The sequence below is a fragment of the Carassius auratus genome, chromosome 1, assembly GCF_003368295.1.
Source record: "Carassius auratus strain Wakin chromosome 1, ASM336829v1, whole genome shotgun sequence".
Lineage (NCBI taxonomy): Eukaryota > Metazoa > Chordata > Actinopteri > Cypriniformes > Cyprinidae > Carassius > Carassius auratus.
The window spans coordinates 16,212,801-16,239,226 of record NC_039243.1 but is presented as its reverse complement, the minus strand read 5'-3'; the positions used below and the strand labels follow the sequence as shown (position 1 = coordinate 16,239,226).

Sequence of the window (26,426 nt, the reverse complement as noted above, 5' to 3'; positions counted from 1 at the left end):
ATGTTTCAGAGAACCGGGGTTACGACAGTAACCTATTGTTCTTCCTTTTGAATAAAATGTTGTATAAATGCGTGTCCAGTCATAATAATACTCTCCTTTCACTCAGCAACTGTGAAGTGGTGCAGGACAACCTTGTTTTGGATCCTCATCCACAGGCAACCCCAATGAATTCCGTCCGACTGAACCACAAATTGTGCAACTAAACGTAGCCACTGAAAGGTGGAGGAGGAAGTATCATGGTTTGGGGGTGTTTTCTGCAGCAGGAATTGAGACTCTTATGCCACGTTTCCACCGAAATTACTCAAAAAAATTTGTACCAGGAACTTTTTCCCCCCAGACCTGTTGCTTTTTGCGTTTCCACCGCGGTCTAAAGTACCGGGAAGATTAGGCAAATAGACTAGTGACGTAGGTCTGTGCGCGTTTCTCAATACAAAGTGCGCTGATTTTGGACTTGCATCCTCAGTAGTTCAGACTTTGCGCATTCAACTCAGCAGTGTTATGTCCGCGACGACAAAAATCCTGTAATTCAGCAAACAGCAGCGTACTTGATAACTTCAGTCTGCTAACCTTGACTACTGCAATTTTCCTCACTGTACATTTTCAATAAAACGAAATAGGATATCAAATACCACTGCCTCCTTTCGTTTTCATTTGAACATAATAATAGCTGCAGAAATGTACTCAGTTCAGGGAAATGTGCATATATACAGTCATAATGAAATTAAATATTATATCAATTTGCCTTTTTATTTTCATTTCAACATATAGATAAATTGAATACAGACCAAAGATTATCTGTTAGATTTACCCCAAACAAATTATATTTTATGTATAACCCACAAAAGAGACATCAAAGCCAGTGGCACATATCAGAAGGTCTAGCTGAGGTGAGGCTGCTCTCGGCGGATGAATGAGGACTGAGCTCTCGCTGATCGTGTGGAGCTCACGTCTCTGAACTCGGCGAAACACATTTTTAAATAGGCGCCATATTTATAAATAAACCACAGATTTGAGTTTTAAACTAGGGATGGGCATGATTAATCGACGATCGATAATTGATCGTTAAGATTTTCCTCGATCATGTTAATTTGTTATCGATTAATCTAAAGCATTTTTTTTAATCTAATGCAGGTTGCGTTGCGTAGTGCGAGTCTTCAAGCAATTAAATGAATTTCACTGTGTGGCAGCAATTAAATATTTTACCACCATGGGGCAATATTTGACACCCTACTCGGTTATCTGTGATCTTCCGTTTTGATTTCAAAGAATAATCATGAAGATGTCACGGCGAAGTGTGGCGTGGGACCATTTTGATTTAAAAAGCGAACTAGTTAACTGCAAACATTGCGATGCCGTGTTTAAGTACAACACGGCCACGACTCAAATGATGTACCTATGCATCCCGGCAAATTTTCATGAGGCTTTAACCCTTTCGAGTCGATTAACGCATATATGCGTTTTGAGTCATTTTCTCCTGATAACCCCTGATAAATTACACTCTGTTTTAATCGTACAGATAAGAGCAATACATCAATCGAATCTGTAAAGGGTCTAGTTTTTTTTGGATACAGACATAATAACAAAAAACCTTTGTGCACTTATAAAATAAAGATAACAAACAAGGTGCACTGTCTACAGTCTTTGTCTCCGCTGATCGTCATGTACAAACATTTCATTAAAATGAACCGTAACTCCGTGAATACTCAACGAAGAGACATGAGATAGACATCTATAGAAAGCCTGGAATGTCTACTTTTAAACTAAACAAGTGCTTCCGAAAAACAAATATTCTGAGATAAAGTAATCCATATGAAAACAACGCAATGTCTGTTTTTCATATCTTCCTTCATTATATTTAATGTGACCACGCCCCCGCGCTGAACGCGCTATTCAGATTCAAACTGAAGCGCGCGGCTTGAATACACACACACACAGAAGAAAAGGCAGCGAGACTGTTCTTCAAGTTTTTATTTTATTTTACTGTTTGCTTCGCGATGAGAGGACTAAGACATAATTCACCCCAAAAAGATGTGATGTGGTTGATGATTTGAGAAATGGATTTCCTCAGAAAAAAGAATGAAGCACTTTATTCAGACTCAAAACGCATATATGCGTTAATCGACTCGAAAGGGTTAAGAACGCCTGCTAGCAGCTGCAGGTTCCGCTGCTTTAGAGCACTGCATATGCACGCGGATATATGTTCGGTTTGCCTGAACGTAGTTTAACTGTCTGCCACAAGTTGATCTTGTAATAAAGGTCTCACCAAGGAAAAACACGCTGTATTTTTGTATCCATTGCATTTTTTTATTATAAAAATTAAATAATTATATTATAAAAATATTAATGATTAATCGATAATCGATCGTTAATTCTCCCGACGATCGACTAAGAAAATTTAATCGAATGCCCATCCCTATTTTAAACAACTACATTCTCGGCTGAAATACTTTCAAAATTACATTTCATGCCACAATAACAGTAATATTTTGAAAATTATCCGAGTAAATGGTGGTTGAAATCACAATGCTGTGTAAACTCAACCAATCAGGATCTTTAGCATCCAAGTCCCGCCCAAAGTTCTGGAACTTTGAAAAAGTACTACCTCGCCAGCAGGGACTTTCTGAGGGGCATTTTTTTTTACCCTGAACTTTATTTGGTTCCTGGTTCCTGTGGTGGAAACACACCGAGTACCAGGCCAAAGTCCCTAGTTCCTGGGTAAAATTCCTGCGGTGGAAACGCGGCTTTATACAGCTACACTGCAGAGTGAATGCAAATGTTTATCAGAACCTCCTTTAGTAACATGTAGTAATTCCTTCACTGCAAACACCTCCCAATCAGCCTGCAATTTTCATTCAGAACAATGTCTACTTCACACTGCAAAACAGTCCTGATCTAAATCCACCTATAAATCTCTGGAAAGTCCTTGGCAACAAAGTTTTGGCTAAGAAATCCACAACAGTAACAGAGCAATAGAAGTGAGTGGAAGAAGAGTGGACCAAGATCACACCAGCGCAGTGTGAGAAACTAGTGATGTCCTGCAGCTTCAGATGTGCTGAAGTCATTCAAAGCAGGGCTTCTACAATTCCTACTAATTTCTGACAGCTGTAACCCTCCAAGATTTTTGTAATCTTCTTTCGTGCTGAAGTGATAACTGTTCTTTAATTTTGATCACTGTGCTTTACATAAAATGTAGATTTTTGTTGAAATGCCTTGGTTATTTTGTCAAAAATGTTAGTATAACTGTGGTATACCCACAGTTAATATTACTTAAAATTTTGAGCGAACAAAATTTAACAATATTTCAGAAAAATATTTCAGTATTTATAGATTGTTCTCAAATTTTGATCTCTACTGTATAATCTTCATCCAGTCACATGGCTGTTATAAAATCAAGTCCGTCCTGCATTTTTCCTCACCAAATATCCAGTTCAAGTATGTCCTTTATAAAAGTAAGTTCATGAATCAGACTCACCCTCCTCGTCGTAGTTGGACATGTCATCTGCAATCATGTTTCCAAAGTCCAGCAGCAGGTTCCAAGTGTCTTTAGGGATGGATTTTTTATGATGCTCCTTTGCAGAAACAAGATGGATGAGAAGCAAAACCATCATCAGTTCTTCAGTGTTCTCATCATGCATCAAGTGTCTCCGCACATGTATAGGAACACGTGGTTTAGAAACGCATCAGCCTCAAACTACAAACTACTAAAACTAAATCAGCATCAAATATACAGAGTATCACCAAAAATAGAACGTTTTGGTTCAGTATGTAGATCAGATCAGTGATGTGGTGAGAGTGTTCCTACTGCACAGAGGACACTTGTGTGTGTGTGTGTGTGTGACATGACAGAACTTGTGGATTTATTATATTTATTTAATAAGTGATGTACCAGAAGGAAAGTGTTCCAGAGGTCTAGAAACTTAAAGCGTCCGGTGAGAATGAGATTCCAATAGGCCACAGCCATCTCCAGATCTGAGGCAGAGCGAGACACTGTGAGAACTGGGTGAAGAATCAAGGTCACTGCAAACCCGAAGAAGCTTGTTTTCACCAAAGGATAAAAAATAATAATAAAAAAGGTAATAGTGAGGGTTTTTTATCTTCACTTATTTCTCGCTATTATGAGAGCCAGAATTGGAAGATATAAACTCATAATTCTGAGAAGAAATTTTGGAATTGTGAGATATAAACTTGCAATTGTAAAAAAAAAATATTGTTAGTAGTATTAATTTTTTATTAATTTTGAGGCTTGAATAAAAAATAAATAAAATTGCGAGATGTAAACTCATAATTGAAAGAAAAAAAGGCTGAATTGTGAAAAAAAGGGTCACAATTACCTTTATTTTTTTCCGGTGATAGAAACAAACTTCCATGGAAACCAACTAAATACACTGGTGTTTCTATGCAAACACTGACACTACTAGAGCACAATCCCTGTGTAGGGAACAGCACTAATCACTCACCTAAACCCTTCTGACCAGGATTCTTGGCAAAGCTAAACGTGAACTGATAGAAATCTTTGAACTTCCCAGAATCCTTCAGCTCCTGCTCTAGTCTGGGTAAAAGACTCTTCAGCTTCTCTGGACTATCACACCTAGACAAACAAACACATGAAAAACACATAAATTCTGTCTTGTCAAATTGCCTTAAAACGTCATTGTAAGATCTAATTTCTTATTTGTAGTTTATTATTTATTTTTATTGTCTTCTGTAGAGCTGCTTATCTGCTGATGAAATTTGTAACATTAATACTGTTATTTTCTTGTAGGGCTACAATGATTATTTTCATAATCGATTAGTTGGCCGATTCCACACCATCACAATCTGTAACCTGTTACTGTCATGTCTTTATTCTGTAAATGTAAGAAACGTCATACATTTAAATTCAATCACACTCGGTTATCCCATTACAGTCACTATCATCAGATACGCTCATTCAGGGAAGTCTGAAGTTTAACGCAGACTATCTGGACAAGCCTTCATGCAAAATGTTTACAGTCTATAATATTACTGTAAAATGCAGTTTATGCACAAAGAAAACATATCTCACACATTATACATAACAGGCCTTGTTATAAATTACGCAAATGCATTAGCTTGAAGTTTAAATTAAATCACTCATGTTTCGGGCAGCACATTCACAGTTTCATCCGCTATTTTGAGATGCACTTCGCCCATAGCAATGCTGTCATTTGTCGTGACTGGCGAAAGTTTTCTGTGCGGGGTGGGCAGATGCGACTAATCGAGAATGACATTTCTAATTTTTATTAATATTGAGAACAGTTGTGCTGCTTCATATTGTTATGGAAACTGTGAGATTTTATGTTTCAGGATCTATTTACTGTAACTTCTGAACAATTTTATGTGTCAGTGATAGATGGATAAAAAATGTTATATATATATATATATATATATATATATATATATATATATATATATATATATTTTTTTTTTTTTACTAGTGGGTGCAGGACACTATGTGATGATAACCCTCTACATTGCGTTGTAAATCACTCGCATGTGCGACTAAATCTTCACTCTGGCAACTAAATAATGTTCATTTTCTCTTGATAACCCTGAAAAGAACTTAAATTACACTTTCAGTTTTAATCGTACAGATAAGAGCAATACATTAATCGAATCTGTAAAGGGTCTACTTTTTTTTGGATACAGACCTAATAACAACAAACCTTTGTGCATTTATAAAATAAAGATTACATACAAGGTGTGCTGTCTGCAGCCTTTGTCTGCGGTGATCTTCATTTAGATACGCGTCATTAAAATGATGTGTAACTCAGTGAATACTCAACGAAGAGACATGAGAGAGATATCTATAGAAAGCTTGACATGTCTACTTTTTGCAGATATTCTGTGATAAAGTAATCCATATGAAAACAAGGCGATGTCTGTTTTTCACGTCTCCCTTCATTAGTTCTAATGTGACCACGAAAAAAAAGAATGAAGCACTTTATTCAGCAGAGATCATAAACGGGAGTAAGTCTCTTTTTATTTATTTATATACTTGCACTAGTTTTCACATAACGTCTTGAATTCTTGTCATATTTTATTACCATTTTATAAACTATTGTGAAAAAACAGTGATAATGTGTGAAATGTTGAAGGTGTCTGAATAAATGTTTGTTATCCTGTATATATTTTTTTATGTATTTTGGGTGTTTTCCAAAGATTAAGACTAGGGCTGTGCAAAAAATCGAATGCCAGGGTTGCCAGGTTTTCACAACAAATCCCGCCCAGATGCTTCTCAAAACTAGTCCAAAACTAGCCCAATCGCGTTTCCAGGAGGTTCCCAGATTAAAAAAATGCTTCCGGGGGTTAAATTATACGTTTTGTTTTTTGGCATGGATGTCTTGGTAAAATTCGCATTTTAGGGGCTAAATATCACGTCATTGATATTGGGATTGTTTCAAACCGCGGTAATGAAAAACAACCGCAGACTTGGCAACACTGGTTCAGGTGGAGCGGCAGTTACTGCACAGAGCTGTAGTCTACCGACAACTAACACAAAATCGCTTTCAAAATCGACAAAGGATCGCCTGCGATTTTAACATCGATTTTGTGTAGATTGTCAGTGAATTACGGCTCAAACCGGTGTTGCCAAGTCTGTGGTTGTTTTTCATGTCCGCGGGTCGAAGCGACCCGAATACAAATAAGTAATATTTAGCCCCTAAAATGCGAACTTTACCAAGGCAACCATGCCATAAAACGTAAATTTTAATCCCGGAAAGCAATTTTTTTATCGGGGAACCTCCTGGAAACGCGATTGGGCTAGTTTTGGACTAGTTTTGAGAAGCAACTGGGCAGTATTTGTTGTGAAAACCTGGCAACCATGATCTGAACGCACGTGCTGGGGATATACTTCTAATTACGGGAGCGTCTTTACTAGGGATGTCAAATTTCGATTATTTCCATGATCGATCGTCGTTTAAATTAACGATCAATTAATCGATTAATCGTTAACCATAATACTGCAAAATGCGTCTATTGCAGGCACGCAGTCAGCGGTATGACAGGATGTGCAAAAGCCACACACACACACAAAACGCTTTCTCACTTGAATTAAAGAGGTTTTAGTCTGAATAAAATGCTAGTAGCAGGATTATAAAATGAATAGATGCGATTATGATCATTTGATAAAATGAAGAGAGCGCGCCATACTTTTGAGGTCATTTTACTTTGTTGACAGTTTCCAATCCCGCACGGAGAACGCTGAACGCGCATCTTTAAATGGTTTTGTGGTGCTCGTTGTTGTATTTTAAAGCACAATTGCAATGTTTTCAACTGACATTATTGTATAAAATTATCCGAAATGTGGAGCGCGTGTGACTGCGCTGCACATTAAGTAAACTACATCGGCGCTGCTGCACCAAAACACAGTTGCTCACATTAATTTGATCCTGCTGGATTCTGTCCTAGAAAATGTCAGATTTTTAAAAATCCGGCATACAGCGCATTAGATCGTGACAGTGCATGCGTGCAGACGAGGATGAGCGAGCGCGGCTTTGGCTAGATTTATTTGGAGGTTATTGCTCATGTCTCATTCGGCACAAATCGAAATGTTTCCATATTCGCAATGTATTTGAATGTTAAACTATAATTTATAATGTAAACTAGGCTTGTACTTAACACGCATTCGCATATAGACGGAAAAGATGATCCTCTTCATATGAGCAAAAACGTCCTTGGCATAACAGCAGAGTGGACCGGTATACTACGGTCTATTTAAACTGAATGCTCCAGGAATGTGTCGGTCACAGCGCCTATTAATCGCTGTTTTGAATCCAGCAATTATTTATTTAGAAATGATAAGATCTGATTATGACAAGTGTGGTATAAAAGCTTTGTTTATTAGAGGAATAATAGGTTAACTGGAAAATGTTAGATCGTGACCATGCTTTTGGACGCCATAGTCTTCATTTACGCGGCTTTGTTCTGGTTTGCCGGTTGGTCACGAATTTCCACAAATTCAGTATATTTAGGCATTGTTTCTTTTCCTAAATCTTCATAGTCTAACCCTCTAATTTCCCAGGTTTATTTTATTATCTTTCGCTTTTAATAACTGTTTTCGCATCTCTTACTGTGGTAAACATGGGAAGGGAAATTAAAGATTTCATGAATTAAGAATTCGTTCGATTTATTAATTTGTTCCCTTATTTCACTTAAATCATGGGTTATTTAGGGAACAAAATTAATGAAACATGGACAATTGCCACATTAATAATTCGTAGGAATTAATTAACAAGTTGTAGGAATGAATAGACTACCTGTCCTGTCACTGTGTCCCGCAGCCCTGCAAAGCGCACGATATAAAACAGTTATCTGATGAAATGATTAGTAACTACATTTCTATTGCATTTAATGTTGAAGAACTTTTATGTTGTTTCTATTTTAATGTACTTTAAAGTTTAAATCACATTAAAAGCTTAATTTGTACATTGTGAATGAATGATGATGCTTTTATATATCGTCACCGTCACTCACAGCCGCTCGCACGTGTTGAGTGCGCATGAGCCGCACGCAGCCCAACATTGAATCGGTTAACCGACCATCGATAGCCTTAATCGATTGCATCTCTTATCGACAATTAATCGATCATCGATTAATCGTTGACATCCCTAGTCTTTACTGATGAGATGTGCATGAAAATTGCATTCGATTTTTTGCACAGCCCTAATTAAAAATAAGTGTTTATTTGATATTGTTAAATTGCAAACGTCTCACCCCAGCTCTGACATGCCGTCCAGGAACTCTTTGCGGCTGAACTCGCACTGCGTCGCCGCTCTAAATTTCCATGCCACAATCAGGATGCTGACACTGGACGGATCCAGCATGAGGTCGTCACAGAACTGCTGGACCCCGTCGATGCCGATCTTATTCTCATCCTGTGGATCTGCAGACAGAAGCAGCATAAATAAAGATGCAAACACACAAAAACACACGCTCAGTGCCACTCACCTTTATAGCGGTTGTACAGCTGATCCAGCTTCTTGCGATCCACTGCTGTTTTCATGGAGTCTTTGCGGTAGATATCAGGGTTCTGGAAGTAGTTATCGGTGGCCGTCTCTAATCTCCAGTCATTGTGGGTCAGGCAGTACAGGGCGGTTCTCTCTGCAGCCCGCGTGAAGGACATAAATTGACGGATCTTTTCCTTCTGTGACGACTTCAATTTATGCTGGGGAACAGAAATTAATGTGAGCGCTTGCTTTCTGAACAACAAAACCAGCCTCCGTAACCTGACTGCCTTACTGTTAAACATTAGTTACAAAACACTGGTAGTTAATTAAGTACGTCCTCACTGTGTGAAATTTCAACATTACACAATTGTCACCTTGCATGGAAGCTTGTTTCCAAAGCCTGCTTTTAAAAAAATAAAAAAGACAATTACGACTTTTATTTTCCCAATTCAGGTTTTTTCCTTTCCTTAGTTTATATTTTATATTTCACAATTCTGTGTTTTTGTTTTTTTTATCTTGGTAATTGTTGGGGTGGGGGATTGCAAGATATTAGCTGAGAATTGCGAGAAAAATCCACCATAAACCAATATATAAACTTGCATTTGCCAGAAAAAGTCAGAATGTGAGATAAATAACTTTTGTTTTTAATTCTGTAAACTGTGTTGGAAACAAATCCAGAATTATGAGAAGTCAGAATTCTGATTAAAAGAAAAAGTCAGAACAGAGTAAATGTGAAGTTGTGAGGGGATAAGTCAGAATTCTGAGTAAATATATGTTAGAAAATATATATTTTCTAACCCTAATATATGTAAATATATGTATAAATAGAAGCAGAAAATTTCACTACCCATTATAATAACCATTATATTCATACCAAAATACCAGTTACTACAGTAGTATCAGCTGATTAACATTCATAGTGATACCATAGATGTTTACCATAGTAAACATTATGTGTAGAACAAGAAGTTTTTTTGCGTAACTTCGTAAGTATATGAAATTATGATTATTCAAATACTTTTAAAATGTATACATTGTAACATATACACGAAGAGCCTGATCTGAACGTTAAATCAAACCTTTATCATAAGGTACAGTGGTTGTACCAAGGTATACTGATGTATCAGCAGGTAGGTAATACAATTACTGATTACCACATTCCCATATCATAATGATATTTACGTGGTATTACCAGAGTACACGTATTATTTTGTCTCTGAAGGGTTAAAGCTCTTGGTATCCGTGTATTAAACCGGTTCCGGTGAGGTCCTTTGATTAAAACGCCTTCATCTGACCCTCCATTTCCCTCATAAACTGACGCACGGAAAATATTGTGAGCGACTCGAGCGCAGAACGAGCGTATGTTTACGGTCATCACACTGCCCCCGATAAACACTGCTGCCCCCCTGCACGAGCCTCTAGCTCGCTCACCTACCATCTTTTCACGCGCTGCTTCATCTCCAGCGGAGCTCCCTGCGCGCATGCGCGGAAACCAGCACCGCTCGCGCTCAGGGGAATTCTGGGAGTTGTAGTTTTTCCACCTGTGCGGGCTCTCGAAGTAAGCTGACCGTAGTTTCACTTACAGAACCTCTCATATTTAATTTTATGCACAAATACGGCATTTATATAAGTAGATATGGAGTAGTAATTCATTCTGAATTATTCTGAAATAGTCTGAATTGTGAATTCTTTTTTTTTTTCTTTTTTTTTTGGGGGGGGGGGGGGGGGGGAGTTTACACTTTGCAATACTGAGTACACTGCTTAATTCCACCAAGGAATAAAAATAATAATTAATAAGTTAGTTGCAAAATTTTATCTCACAATTCATTTTTCTTCCTTTTGCAATTTCGAGTTTATATCTCACAATATCTCTGACTTCTCAGAATTGTGATTCTGAAAATTACAAAATTTCGAGTTTTGAGATAAAAAGGCGCAATTACCTTTTTTATTCCCTGGCTGAAACAAACTTCCATGATACTTCTGAATTTCTTCCTGGCGCAGATTGAAAACTACAAATCCCACAATGCACGCGCTACTGTCATGATTCAGAACTCGTCACTGTTGTTTTCAGACCTACTAAAATAAAACACAGGTGAAACACAAGCACCGAACATTGACATCCACCGATCTGTGCGAAAACACAATCGCGACAAATGTTCGTTAATCTTCCGCGAACTTTCCGTTAAGTTTAAATCTAATATGAGAGTGTCTAGTTTCGTGGAGTCGAGTCTGTGAGGATCTATCATTATCTCCCACGAACCGAGCCCGTTACCTGCACCGGGACCCGAAAGTAAATTACCGGCGGAGGACTGACCGCCTGTCCGGGAGCCTTATGTCGTTTTAAGAGCCTCCTGAGGTCGGTGTGCGCGCGCAGCGCTCGCTCTTAGTATGTGGCGTCACAAGAGCCCGATTGTTTCCTTCATTCACTGACGAGTTCCTCCAGTTAACAGCAGTTTACTTACCAGGTATGAGTTAGTACTCCCTTTGTTTGTATTGTCGCTGATATTATCTTACAGAATGTAAATTGTTAAATGTACTTGAAGTGGATGATTTAGACAGCCGTGAGTATTATTCTGCGATGTAAAGCGTTTGATGGACGGATCATAGTTCGGCATAGATCTGACCTATGATTTTAAATAATGTGATTTAAATAAGTGGTGATCATTCGCGAGAAGTCAGTTGACATTGACTAGTTATTAAATGAAATTATTATTAAACATAAACAACACGTCATCGCTGTGCTGTATGCAAATGCCTGCCATTCTCTATAATAATAAATGTAAATGAAATATCTCGCCTCTCGAAAATATGATTCTTCTTCCTGTCTGTCCGCAGTATTACTAACCATTACCCTGTTAGGATTAGCTTTTAACTCTGTACTTGTCCAGCTGCAAAAAATAATATAAAATATTATTGTACAAATACAGTAAAAGCCTCTTTATGTCACTAGTACCCAGCAATTCTATTGTCAGCTCTAATATTTTCTAAGAAGTCATAAAATACTTTCCAGATTGACCAAAATGTAAGAAGTTTGTTTACATACAAATAAATAAATGAAATTCTAAGGCAAGACATAAGGTCACCCTGTCTATCTATTCACGAGACACGTTGGGTGCTTGTTATTCCAAATGAAGTTTGTGAAAGTTTGTTTTCCATTAGGGCAAAAAATGGAAGGAGGGTGGATTAGAAGAGGGATAACAATTTGGGTAAAATTTAAATTTATCATTAAAAATCATCCAGTTAAGGGAAATAATGAGTTTTGTCCACCTGTTCAGCAGAGCAATAATAGATCTGGATAAGGGCTTAGAATTAGTCAATATAATATAATTCTTAATTTTATACCCTGAGAATTCCCCCAAAATTCAGCACATTTTATTACATTTTTACAGATTACATTCTACATAAATCTTTTACCAGAATAAAATTATTATTTCATGCATTTCATTCTTGACAGAAAACGTTTACAGCAAGCATAATATCTGTATAATTTTTAGAGATGTTATTGTGACATCCATCTTATTATGCAACACTATATTATCATCATTTCATCAGTATTAGCTAATGAACTGAAGTTTGCTGCTTGAGCTTGAGTCGAGTTGTTTTGTGAATGATTGACACGTCTTTATTGTGATCCAGTGTTGAAATGCGGATGGGTATCATTCTACGTCAGTGACAGCTGTGTGTCTGAACCAGTTTTTCTGCAGGATGTAGGTGTGACAGGAGCTACACACTTCAGGGTTGTTTGTCTAGTTAGTGACACACCTCATACCAAAACAGATTTTAGTGTTCATCTGTTTGCTGGTTCGTGCTGTTCACACTGTTATGAAACAAACATACAGCGGTAGTCAGTGTTAGCCATACATTACTCAAAAGGCCCTTTATGGCAATATTTCTATGTTTAATGTAATAGAGTTTGTCTTTCCTTGTTTTAAAAAAAAAAACATTAATTTTAAAGTAAGGGGGAAATCCAAAGATCTTTTATTTTTATTACAACACTGGTTTATATTGAGCCCATCATATGAATGTGTGCAAAAAAATATATATATATTTATTTGATATATATATCAATGCCACAAACAAATTAATTCATTCCAACAACATGATCCATTGTTTAAATTAAATTGTGGCCAACTTGCCATGAATTAAGATTTATTTCCTTCATTTTATTAAATTGTGGCCACATTTTAGTAATTCCCTCATTGTCATGAAATCAAAACAAGAAAATGTGGCCACAATTTAATAAAACTGTGAAACAGGTTTTAGTCTGCATGTCATGTGAGGCTCCGTTTTATTTCCTCTGTCTCATTTTAGTAATTTGAGGAGTGATTCATTGTTTGTTTCTCTCTGTGCCGTGGTTTGTGTCGCTGCTCTGATGTCTCTGTCTGTGATTGTGCAGAGTGTCCATGGGATCATGCTAGCTCTCTTTGCAATGCTGTGTCTGGGCCTGGGGGTGGCACTGCAGGCGAATCAGCAGGTCCACAAAGTGCATTCGGGCATCCAGGGTCACCAGTGGGTGATGGAGAACTGCAGGCGGCTCTCTACCCTGCTGAGGCAGAAGCAGACGGCCGTCCGGAAACTGAGTGCGGCCGGCGTGGCCCTGGAGCGGAATAAGATGCTAGCACCGCCGGAGAAGCTGTTCCGCATTCACACACTGGAGGTGTTTCAGCGCGAGCTGAATGAGAGCGAGCGCTCACTCTTCCAGGCCGTGGAGGGGCTGCAGCGCGTGCTGAAGGGGAACCTCAGAGACGTGGTCAACATGAAGGACAGCAGCCGGCAGAGACTGCAGGCGCTCAGGGAAGCTGCCATCAAGGTCAGTTGTGTGATGTCATGTCCTGCAGGAATCTCACCAGCTACAACATCAAGCCTGTTTTTGGGCAAACCAGATCTTTGCATTCTCATTTGACACTTGAAGGGCTAAACAAAGCTTTCCTCCACTGACTGCAGGTATTTTCACCAGGTTTGAGCCGAGAGCTAATATACTAAGACAGTGATATTAAAAGACCAAGCTCAGTCTACACTTTATTGATGATGTAAACTATAAATGGGAGAGCAGATGAGCTCAGAATAGGAACAAAACACGATAAATTGCAGTATTTTCCAATAGAGAAACATTATAAAGAAAGAGAAATGACCATATTCGATATACAACAATGATTATTAACCTTCGCTTACTCACTTTGCTCACAAAGTGTACAACAACCCCCCACCCCAACAGAAAAATTATAATTTTTATACTTTTTTTAGGATTTTTTTCTTCTTACACCAGTTAAAATTGAATGGCCTAGAAAAATTGCTTGTTAGACTCTCATTAATGCTATATCATTGTCAAATGTTTTTATCAATTGGTTTTCTTTAAATTAGCACAGGTTTTGGATCTGTTTCAGTTGTTTTTGGAACTGACTGATCGTAGGCCTCATTGATCCGAGCTTGTCCACCTCAGTTTATGAATAAATGTTGACAAAATATCCAGACATAATGTTTTTGTTTTCAAAAACTGAATGGTGGCCAAATTATTCTTGCTTTCAAAAATGGAATATTAACAAAATTATCCACTAATTTTTTTTTTCATGCAAAAACTGAGGTTCATCAGATCGATGAGGCCTTAAGTCATTCAGTTCCAAAAAGAAATTCAAAACCTGTTCTAATTGAAAGAAAACAAGTTGATTGATTTCATTATTTGATGGTAATATAGAATAATGTGAGATTTATAAGCCGATTTTAAAAGGATGGTCATTTTTAACAAGGAACAACAAATTATGTTAAGGATTATTAGCACAAGGGATAATAATAATAATAAAAAATTACTAAATATAGGAAGGCAAATAAACACAGAATATGAATGCAACATGCAGTTTCATAGCATGCATTTTCCTCTATGAAAACATTAGAAGGACAATGTTTAATGTGTTCTTTAATCTGGGTATATCTGCTTGCTTTTATACAGTATGTATCAGCAATAAGGTTTGATCTTTTAAAATGACTGTTTTAGTCCATTAAGCCTCATGAAAAATTTTAGCAAGTGCTGCATATGAATCACAAGAGCCCAAAACTTACATGTTGTTCACAGACATTTGTTTTCTTATTTTCTTCTTTCTCAACTTAAAATGGGTGGAAAACTGACAGAACTGTGCTGCAGTTTATGAATGATTTGTCCTCCAGTCATGCAACATGTCTCAGTATGTTTGTTTAGTTATTTTAGCAAATAGTCTTTTTGGCATCCCAGTCGTTGAGTGTCTTTGGGCGACTCATGAAGCTGATGCGAGCAGGAAATGACTTTAAGCACAGTGAAGCACAACACCAGAAGTGGTTCCTGTGACTTTAGACATGCACACATGACTGAACGTGTTTTTCCAGGAGGAGCAGGAGTACATGGAGCTGGTGGCAGCAGAGAAACACCAGCAGGAGGCGCTAAAAGTGGCACAGGATCGGAATAAAACCCTGTCCATGCTGGATGAGATCCTGGAGGATGTGAGGAAGGCCGCAGACCGTCTGGAAGAGGACATCGAAGAACACGCCTTCGACAACAACAAACAGGTGCAGGTTTCATAAACACAGCTGTTCTAGATGAAATACAGCGAAGAAACACACACACATACAGTCAACAGCACTGTGTTTTTATTCTGAACATGCAGTACTCGCATTTAATTCAGTCACAGCCTTTTGACATATAATAACCATGTATCAGGCTGTATTACGATTCCTGTTTCTCTATCTTAAAATAAGGATTACGTTTTTTGCTTAAGGTGTTTTAGATGTTTAAGACTTCTTATGACCTTAAACTTCATAAAACCAAGTATTTTACACTTTGTAAGGACCCACAGGGGCTTTTTTATTTGCACACATCCTAATTTTTTTTAATTTTAAAAGAAAATTTAAATTTTTACAGTTCGCACTCATCTATTTTAGTCGCAAATGTGGAAAAACACAAGTATTTCGATTTTGCATAAATGCTCATCCTGACAGCAAATATGACTGTTAAATCTCATGTAATTCAGTGAACGAATACCTGTCAATCATCTTTTTTTTTCATCATAATTTTCATTTAGTGAACTTCTGCTTTAAAATGGTGGGCAAACAGTTGTTTTTGATTTATAATGTGAAGTTTACAGGCCATAAAATAAAAAAAATATAATTTATGCATTTAGCAAATGCTTAAAAGCGACTTACAGTGCATTCAGACTATCAATTTTTGATGGAATCTAACCTTGCTCTATCAGTGCTCTACCAATTGAGCTAAAGGAACACTAAATATACTAAACATAAGTTTGATATAATTAGTTTGTGATCATTTAACATGAAGGATTTTGTAATGTTTTTGAGAGCAGCATCTTCTGCTCACCAAGGCTTTGAGTAAAAAAAGTAATATTGTGAAATATTATTACAATTTAAAATAACTCTTTTAAATGTGAATATAATTAAAAACAAGTTATCTGATTAATTGAATAAATAATCAACAAATTAAACAATTATCAATATAATCATTGTATTGCAGAATTACTGTTTTCACTCACATTTTTGTTTTGCTCACATATTTCTCAGAAAACATAAGCATTCTAGCTTTAATTGAGAAAGAGTGAGTATTAAGTGATTCATAGAACTTATTTGCTCATCAACCCATTTGTAGTTAATTTTTTGTCCATCTCTTTCTCTTTCTCTGTCCAGATGAAGGGTGTGAATGTCGAGGCCGTCCTGAGAGTACAGGAGGATGAGGAGGATGGTAAGAGGAAGAATGAGTCAAGACAGGTGGACAAAGGCAATTTGGGGCTCAGCATGCTGATCGACTCCCAAAACAACCAGTATGTGCTGACCAAACCACGAGACTCCACCATGCCCCGTGCCGACCACCACTTCATCAAGGTCAGCACCTGACCTCTGACCTCTCACTTTGTGTCCTCACAGTTCACTGGAGCCGATCGCAGCCTCAGCGCTTTCACACAAATGGGAAATCATATGTTATTCATGTATTTGTTTGCACAGGATCTGGTGTGTGTGGTCATGTTGTCTCTACCATGTGGGTGGCTCTGTACGCTGATGGGGTTGCCGCCCATGTTTGGTTATATCATCTGTGGGGTTCTTCTCGGCCCATCAGGACTCAACAGCATCAAAGTGAGAGATGAATCTCTTCAGATTCATGTGTGAACACTGCATGATCTCAGTTGGACATATATGTGATATTATGTTTTCTGTTCTGCCTGCAGTCTATGGTTCAGGTGGAGACATTAGGGGAGCTGGGTGTGTTCTTCACTCTTTTTGTGGTTGGTCTGGAGTTTTCACCCGAACGCCTCCATAAGGTAAAAAGAAGTGAAGTTTGAAAACAACAAAAGATAAAATAAACCGACTTAAGAAAATAAATTATTAAAGGGATAGTTCATCAAAAAATCATCATTTTAGTGTTCCTGTAGCTCAAGTGGTAGAGCATTGCGTTAGCAAGCGCAAGGTTGGAGGTTCAAACTCCAGGGAACACATGTTAGGTGAACATTTTTAGCCTGAATGCAATGTAAGTCCCTTTGGATAAAAGCGTCTGCTAAATGCATACATTTATTTACTTCCATTCACTTCTTCCAAACCTGTCTGAGTTTGTTTCTTCTGCTGAATACAGAAGAAGATATTTTGAAGAAGTCAATGGCTACTGTCAGCATTCTTTAAAATATTTTCTTCTGTGTTCAACAGCTGAAAAAAAAATGAATACAGGTTTGGAACATTAGGGTGAGTAAATGGTAACAGAGTTTTTATTTTTGGGTGGACTATCCATTAAATAATGTGGGTGGAGGTGTGTGAAGAATCACAGTAAATTCCTCAATAGTAAGAAAATGAGCTGAATCTCCAGTCATTCTGGAGACATATCCTCTAGTGATGCTGAAGCACAGCAAAATCCAAGAACCAGACATGTTCCTCATCTGTGTGCTGCTGGAAACACAGTCTGCCATTATTCAGCATTTGGTTTCCTGTTTATGATACAACAAAATACAAACCAACCACTGGTTACTATGTCTCACTTTCACACTCTCACTCCTTATACAGAGACCATATTTGGCATGCTTCACGCCAGTCAAGTCACCTTTATTTATATAGCGCTTTTATACAGATTGTGACAAAGCAACTAAACAGCATTAAATAGGAAAATAGTGTGTCAATAATGCAAAAAGGCAATTCATCATTGAATTCAGTGATGTCATCATCCAGTAAAGTTCAGCTTAAATAGTATCGGTGCAATCAAGTCAATGATATCGCTGTAGATGAAGTGACCCCAACTAAGCAAGCCAGAGGCGACAGCGGCAAGGAACCAAAACTCCATCGGTGACAGAATGGAGAAAAAATCCTTGGGAGAAACCAGGCTCAGTTGGGGGGCCAGTTCTCCTCTGACCAGACGAAACCAGTAGTTCAATTCCAGGCTGCAGCAAAGTCAGATTGTGCAGAAGAATCATCTGTTTCCTGCGGTCTTGTCCTGGTGGCTATCAAAAGCCCCTTTCACAATGCGATTCCGGAAAATAAACGGGTAATGTGTCCGGGCAATTGTTCCCGGGTCGCTAGATTTTGCCCCTTTCCCACTGCCGGTGATTACCCAGAATATGTGCGTGCGTTCACACACATCAGGTGCCGTAATGATACGTGACATCAGGACGTGACGTGTAATGGGTTGGATTGAAACACCTGAATTAAAAATTTACGTTCCAACACTTATGTCCGTATAAGTTTAATGATAGATAGAGAGATAGACAGAGAGATAGAGGTGTGTGGTATGTGATGTGGACTGATCCAGTGGACAGCAGATGGTTGATGTGTGATGGTTGTTGTTGTTCAGGTGTGGAAGATCTCGCTGCAGGGCTCTGTAAATCTGAGTCTGCTGATGGTGGCTGCTGGACTGGTCTGGGGTCAGTTGCTCGGCCTTCATCCCACACAGACCGTCTTCATCTCCAGCTGTCTATCGCTCTCCAGCACTCCGCTGGTGTCTCGCTTCCTGGCTGGAGGATCCAGAGGAGAATCAAAAGAGGGTAAGATCATAGCCATCTCCATTCATTTGACCCATCCGTGGTAAATGTAGCAAATATTTTTATTTCCAAAAGAGCGTGTGCAGACAAGGAGTTTGGTTGGCGGCAGAACAGTGAACCGTGTCTACATTGGACACGACAACACCACGTCAAAACGGGTTGAGTCTGTCCAGTGTCTCCACAGGACATTTGTAGCTCTGTGTCAGTAGCCTACCTCAAATATGATGAGGCAGTTTACTGTCAGAGGTTTGTCATGTCGTGCCGTGCTTCATCACTGATTATAATGAGTATTTTGTTGAATGGGGTGTGTTACATGAGGGAGACGGTGGTGGGCTGCAGGACAGTTTTGAAAACCATTTCAGAGACATTTTAAATGTGACTCATATGAAACATATTTCATGCATGCACAGTTTTAAGACAGCTTTAATCATTTTTTCAGTAAGTTCATTACTTAAAGGTGACATATCATGAAAATCTGACTTTTCAAGGTTTTAAGTGCTATAATCAGGTCCCCGGTGCAGCCAAGGAAACGTGAAAAAGATTAATCCAGTAACTTTGTTTTGGTAACCCTTTTTTCTGCAAGCGTCTGAGATAACAAGTGCGTCTGATTTCACTCCCTTGTTGACGTGGCAAAGGAATCTCATTATAATATTACCGCCCCTTAATCTGTAAGCTTCTACCCACGGTGCCGTCAGTTTGTTTTTGGAAGCGATGACGGTGTCGTGCCATGGTGAAAGTTTGAGCAAAACATGCTAACTGTTCTGTCTTTGGCTGCACAGATGAGCACAGGACACTGTTTAGAGTCCCAGCCTCAGAGGAGACAAGAGCAATGGAATTATTGATTTATTTACTGTATATTGCTGCTGCCACACAGATGTAAAACCATCACAGACATAATAAACAGTTTTTGTATGTTTTTCATGTATGTTTTTAACGTAAATTTGTGTGTGAATGAGAACTTAGTTTAGTACTCACATGATGTGACAGATGCTTTCTGTCCATCTGTTTCATATGTGTGCACTCGGAAATCCCTATCATATGGTGATGCATCAATTGATATAATTATCTAGTTAAAACGACATCTTTTCTCGTTAAAACAACATATTTTTCTCTCAATAATGACATTTCCAAAAAAGAATATATTTTCCCATTATGGTACATTATGAGAGCGAGCTAAGCGACTGTCTGCGCTGCTGTTGCCACAGTCTGACCTAAACGATCGAGCATCTACACGCTGCTGAAATTGTTGAAATATGCTGTTTAAGTGTAATAAGAGTAAAATAAGTGTATTTTAATGTGATTGTTTTTATTTTATTTTTTTATGTAATATTTTAATGTACTTTTAATTGTAGGGGCATGTTTGTTAGGATTAATTTCCAATCTCTCTAAAATATAGTGCTATCCAATAACTGCACTCAGACCCATGACTCAGGCTATGATCAGGTCAAAACAGTCATTTCTGAATAATCGAGTCAGGGCTTAATGTTTCTTTATTTAGGCCAACCTAAACTAGAGAAAACATTTATTTCACAAGGAGATTTTCTCCCCACTTTGAATTGTTTACTTCAATGAAAGGTATACATTTTTTAAAAATTAAAGATCAAAAGGATAAACAATGCAGATTTATTTTCACAGCTGCCTTTGCTCATATTTACCAAGCGTGCCAGTCATAGTGGAGGGCTGTGTGTGTGTGTGTGTGTGTGTGTGTGTGTATAATAGGGCTTGGACTTATTCATATTGTTCACACAGGTGAGCTGGACTACAGCAGTGTTTTGCTGGGCATGCTTGTCATGCAGGATGTGCAGCTTGGCCTGTTCATCGCTGTGATGCCCACATTAATTCAAGGAGGAAATGGAGACACGGAAAGGTGAATCAGCATGCAGATCAATCACTGACAGTTACATGAAAATGATATGTGTATGTATGTTTGTATGTGAGAATAAATGTTAGAAGAAGAGACTTCTCTCAACAACATTTAAACAACATTTAAAATCATAATTATTTTGTATAAATAACTTTTTGATGGCAGTGTGTTCACTGGCTGGGTCCAAAACAAGGCTTCATTTTCTTAGATAATTTTGTGTTTCTGATTGTGGAGTGAAAATGAATCCTTGTTTTTCCACAGTGTGCTGATGGGAGCGCTACATGTGTTCGTTCTGCTGGCTCGGGTTCTGGTGTCTCTGGTGGCTGTGCTGCTGTTGTGTTGGTTGCTGCGCTCTCATCTGGTTGGTCCGTTCTACAGGAAGCTGCATACGGAGAGCAAAGGAAACAAGGAAATACTAGTGCTGGGCACCAGTGCATTCGTGTTCCTGATGCTGACGGTAAGCAGCTCCTTCATATAGGTTTGTCTGTCCCTTGAATTTGTGTGTGCTCTTGCATGAATCGCCTCACCTCAGGTGTAATGTAGCATGCTTACATTTTATCGTGTCAGGTGACCGAATTCATGGACGTGTCGATGGAGTTGGGCTGCTTTCTGGCAGGAGCGCTGCTGTCCTCACAAGGTCACATGGTCACCACTGAAGTCATGAGCTGTGCTGAACCAATCAGAGACTTCCTGGCCATCATCTTCTTTGCATCTATTGGTGAGCTGTTGGTCAAGTAGCTTTGAATTATTTGGAATTTTGCTATAATATTGGACAGCAAATATGGTTTGATCTACAGCAGCAAGATGAATATCTGATGATGTTTTCCACAGGGCTGCACGTGTTCCCGACCTTTGTCCTGTATGAGCTCACCATCCTGTTGGTCTTAACCTTCTCACTAGTCATTATGAAGGTAATGGTGTTCATATTAAACTTGTTTCTTTCTATCAGGGTTTCTGATGGTTTGATGAAGGAATATTTAAGACTTTTTAAGACCAAGTAAACCGAGCGGAAATTTAAATGTCTTGTATTATCAAAAGGTCAAAGTTAGAACAGGTCTAACTTTCAACAGATATCCATTATTTTTTAAATTCACTGTAAAAAAGAAAAGAAAAAATGTCCTCTCAAACACTAGAATGGGGTGAAATTTATTTTTTTTAATGTACCTTCTGATCACACTGCAAAAAAGTGATGTTCTTCATCAGTATTTTTGTCTGTTTTTCAGTGCAAATTTATAAAGATTATTAAAGGGGTCATATGATGCGATTTCAAGTTTTCCTTTCTCTTTGGAGTGTTACAAGCTGTTCATGCATAGATAAAATCCCTCAAGTTGCAAAAACTAAAGTCTCAAACCCAAAGAGATATTCTTTATAAAAGTTAAGACTCGTTCACGCCCTCCTTAAACACGTCCCCACATGTGTACTTCATGAAATGGGAAGATTTGCATAATGCCACCCAAATGTTCACGTAAAGAAAGAAGGTGTAACTTTTATTCTAGCTGTTGCCATCTGCGCCATGTCGTGGAGAAGGTGTTTCGTTGTGAAAGTGAAAATACTTCGTTTGGCCTTCCAAAAGGGGACACAACTAGGAGTCAGTGGTTACATTGTATTTACACACTGTTGGGAACGTTACTTTAAAAAAGTAATTAGTTATAGTTACTCACTACTTGTTCCACAAAGTAACTGAGTTAGTAACTCAATTACTCTATAATAAAAGTAACTCATTACCAGGGAAAGTAACTATTTTCTGTTACTGTAAAAAAAAAAAAAAGAAAGAAAAAAAAGAAAAGTTGCTATATGTCAGAGTATTTGTATTATTATTTTTTTAGCAGTTTTCACAAGTCAGTTGAAATGATTAGAACAGACAGGTACATAACTTTCGATATTTATTGCACGTCAACAGACACCAAGAGTTTTAACCTGCACTTCAAGTATTATCTTTGTAAAAAAAGTGTTTTTGGCCACTAGCTTTGTAGATGCGTGTCACAAATTACATGTACACATTACATGCAGATTCTTGCCTTTTAACCACAATGAATTTGAAGTAGTGCTTATATCTTCACCTTGAAAATGCCAACTTTTCATCAGATTGCTCCTGACTCGTCGTCATTTCTGCTGCTGCTGCGAATCTCTGTGTACTGTGTAGCGGTTGCTTGTGTGTGTGTGTGTGTGTGTGTGTGTGTGTGTGTGTGTTTGGCATATGTGTAAAAACACTGGCTCTGATTGGCTACCATGAAACACATGACTCTGCCTTAGCCAATCACAACCGCTTATCTCGTCATTAACCCACCTCCTCACTCGCTGTGTGAGCCAGGGGTGCGTTCGGATTGCAAAGTTTATTAAATCAATGCATAGTAACGCACCGCATTTAACGCTCAGTAACGTTAACGGCGTTGTAACGACGGGAAAAGTAATTTGTTAGATTACCCTGTTACTGAAAAAATAACGTCATTACCTAACACCATTCTTTTAAACACCGTTATTCCAAACACTGTATTTACAACACCGTTCCAGAACAATTAAACCCAAATATTCAGTGTGCAGCAAATTTTATGGAAGACTGTTTCCGAAACTTTGAAGAGTAATATTAGACTACAATGCCGGCTGTTTTGACATACAGTCTGTAAGTATGTTTACATATTTGAAGGATTTGCCACAGATGATTCAAAACGTGAGTTTTAAGCAGTGTAGAGTAGCACATGTTGTTTGTCGTTTCTCCGATCACAAATGCAGAGATTGTTTTATGTTTAAATTGCACGATTCAACACAAAGTGTAAAAAGAGCAGTATCAGTCATTATAATCAGTAATTATGTCCCCACTGGGATGCAGCAAATGCCTTGTTTGTAATGGGGTTCCAATGGTTTCGTCTCATTGTGCTGGTTTTCTGACCAGGACACGCATCACAGTATGTTAAGGGGCTTAACATTTCCGTCACACACTTGAGGCATTCAGCCAATCACACCGCACTGGATAGATGGCCAATCAGAGCACACCTCGCTTCTCAGAATGATGAGCTTTGTAAAAATCGACACGTTTCAGAAGGTGAGGCATAGAGGAGAAACAATAATTTACATTGTGGAAAATAATGTGGTTTTTTTTTACCTTAAACCGCATATACACATTTAATTACGCTGTAACGATCAGCCGAATTACATTACTTTAAAATGGGGTCAGATTAAACTGTGTGACATAAAATAAGTGTTTTAAAAGGATGAGACAATAACAAACGTAGAATGAATAAATAGTGTAGTTACAATATTCACAATGAACTTAAAACAACACAATAAAACAGAAATCCAAGTCCATACCCTTAAAACAGTCCTTAAGAAATCCAGCGTGTTGTAAATTCCAATTTAAAAGTGTCCAACGTGTGTATATACAATCCACAGAAGTGAAAATCCAATAAAAGTGAGATAATGGAAGTTTAGACAAGACAAAAATACAGAGGAAGACATTATTTTTTGCAGTGTAGTGCAAAATCTTATTATAGTAGTGAAACGAAAATAAACTTTTCTTAAAGCTTACTGTTGAACTTCACTCCATCTGTGCCCCTATACTGTAATAGACTAAATGATTCATGATTCCTTAACTGTAATCTAACTGCTTTTCCCAGGCAGGAAAGTAGTCTGTGTATTTGTCAGTGTGTGTGAGTCATCTGAGGCCAGAGTTTGATTCTGAGGATATGTTTTTGACTAAAATGTTTGACTTTGACCTAGAAGTTTGAAGTTTGTACAAGTTGGTGTGTAGTTTTGAGATTGTGTTTAAAGTTGTGAATAAATTGGTCAATTGTTTCAACTGTGTGTTAGTAATCAAGAAAACTAAGAGCTTTTTAGGCCTCAAATTGTGGAAGGGAAGACATGAGAAGCCATCAGAAGCCATGTTCTATTAAATATGACTCTCACACTGCTCTTCTCATCTCAGTTCATAATGGCGGTTCTTGTTCTGTCGGCTATCCTTCCTCCGGGATCGCGTCACATCCGCTGGCTGGTGTCAGCTGGACTGGCGCAGGTCAGTGAATTCTCCTTCGTCCTGGGCAGTCGTGCGCGTCGAGCCGGGATCATCTCTAGAGAGGTCAGTGATCTTACTTTCTTTCCGTAAAAGACTTGTGTCTGATTCTCTCTCATTGCTCCTCCTAGAGGAAGTGGATTAGGTGACATTTACTGAATAGTGTAGGAGTGAACTAGTGGTTTCAGACACACATGAATGTGTTGATGCAGTAATTGGTAACTAAAACTAAATAGTTTTCATTAATTGAATTAAAGGTGAAATACATTTTTTTATATTAAATGAAAATCTAACTTAAAAGGTGGAAATTGGAAATCTTGCCTGGGTTAGCCAATTCAGATTAAAGTGTAAGTTGATGTACTAAAATTACTAAAACTAAAACTGAAATACAAATGAATTAAAGCTAGATAGAAATAAACTAATAAAAATGACAAAAGAACATAAATGTTACATGATAGATATGACATCACATTTACCTCAAAACCATTCGATGCCCATAAACACATTAGTAAGTTAAAAAGCTCTATAAAGGAGCATTTTGATAAATAAATAAACTTTACAGATATTACAGATTAATAATATTTTTACTGTAGCTGTTGTCTTCAACATTTAATGTTTGTCTGAATAAATTTGTAATGAAGTTATTTTTACAGTTTCCCTTTAAATGTTTGGATTTCAACAACATCATTGAGTAGAAACATAATTCTGTTATTTAAAGTTAATATAAGAACAGTATTTTGTGTAATTGAAATATTTGTACAAGACCGTTTATGAGTGTTAATTATCAAAATACATTTTATGAATTCATTGATAATTAAATAAAAATAAAAAAATTTGTTTTTCAGCTAAGTGCATCCTTGTTTTCCTGTTGGTGCATAAATAAATAGAAAAGTATATAAATAGAACTTAAATGACAGTACTTCCCTTCAGCTCATCATCATCCTGTGTTGTTGCTCACAGGTGTATCTGTTGGTTCTCAGCGTCACCACATTAAGTCTCCTCCTTGCTCCGGTGTTATGGAGAGCTGCTACGCTCAAATGCATCCCGCGAGCTGAAAGGAAACCACTCAACTGAACCAATGCCACATGCGGATGAACTGTGTTACAATGACACATCTCACATTAATGCATCATATTGATGACAGATTGTAAGAAACAGAAGGGCAGAGCATTAATATATGAAATATTTTCACGGTAGTGAAAGAAAAGGAAACAGCTTGCAAAAAAAAGACTCCAGCTTTTATAACATCATCATGTGTTATAATGTTATATATGACCAGATGTTATTTATTTGTGTAAGATGTGCCTTGAATGGAGCAGATGTCAGCAGACAAGCCAAATAATGCACCTTTTATGAAGATGAGCAGCTTTTGCACTGCAGATTTTGGTACATGCAGAGTTTACTGATGATGATTCACAGCACTAAAGAACTAAAGATTGACTATTCATTCATGATTCATGCTGAAGTTGAATTCTAAGCACAAGGTGGCAGTTCTTCATCGAGATGACAGGTTAAATTAATCATAGATTCCAAGAATATTCAGAATCATTTCTCTGGACATGTAATTCTCAATTGGGTCAAAAAATACAATAAAAAAATACACT

General features: G+C 37.8%; 2 protein-coding genes across 13 annotated transcripts in view; one reads left to right on the top strand and one right to left on the bottom strand.

Annotated features, from left to right (window-relative positions):
• The window catches only part of dcun1d2b (DCN1, defective in cullin neddylation 1, domain containing 2b), a 19,816-nt gene extending 8,214 nt beyond the window's left edge, over positions 1–11,602 (bottom strand). Inside the window, exons 1-7 of one of the 11 annotated variants that reach the window (XM_026255299.1) lie at positions 11,266–11,360; positions 10,907–11,042; positions 8,968–9,184; positions 8,734–8,902; positions 4,458–4,588; positions 3,887–3,969; positions 3,473–3,569 (exon numbers count right to left, since the gene is read on the bottom strand). In XM_026255299.1, coding sequence (XP_026111084.1) covers positions 3,473–3,569; positions 3,887–3,969; positions 4,458–4,588; positions 8,734–8,902; positions 8,968–9,184; positions 10,907–10,939 — 730 coding nt within the window. In that variant the 5' untranslated portion in view covers positions 10,940–11,042; positions 11,266–11,360. The other 10 variants (XM_026255317.1, XM_026255254.1, XM_026255335.1 and 7 more) reach the window with 10 other exon arrangements.
• On the top strand, positions 11,293–26,426 carry tmco3 (transmembrane and coiled-coil domains 3). 2 transcript variants are annotated; one of them, XM_026255145.1, is made up of 14 exons: positions 11,380–11,431; positions 12,603–12,673; positions 13,363–13,776; positions 15,321–15,500; positions 16,629–16,823; positions 16,944–17,072; positions 17,165–17,257; positions 18,769–18,958; positions 20,705–20,822; positions 21,081–21,276; positions 21,387–21,537; positions 21,651–21,730; positions 24,739–24,888; positions 25,783–26,426. In XM_026255145.1, the coding sequence occupies exons 3-14, from the start codon at positions 13,378–13,380 to the stop codon at positions 25,894–25,896; spliced, it is 1,995 nt and encodes a 664-aa protein (XP_026110930.1). In that variant the 5' UTR covers positions 11,380–11,431; positions 12,603–12,673; positions 13,363–13,377; the 3' UTR covers positions 25,897–26,426. The 2 variants fall into 2 exon arrangements, with proteins under 2 accessions (XP_026110901.1, XP_026110930.1); XM_026255116.1 differs by lacking the exon at positions 12,603–12,673 and having other exon boundaries at positions 11,293–11,431.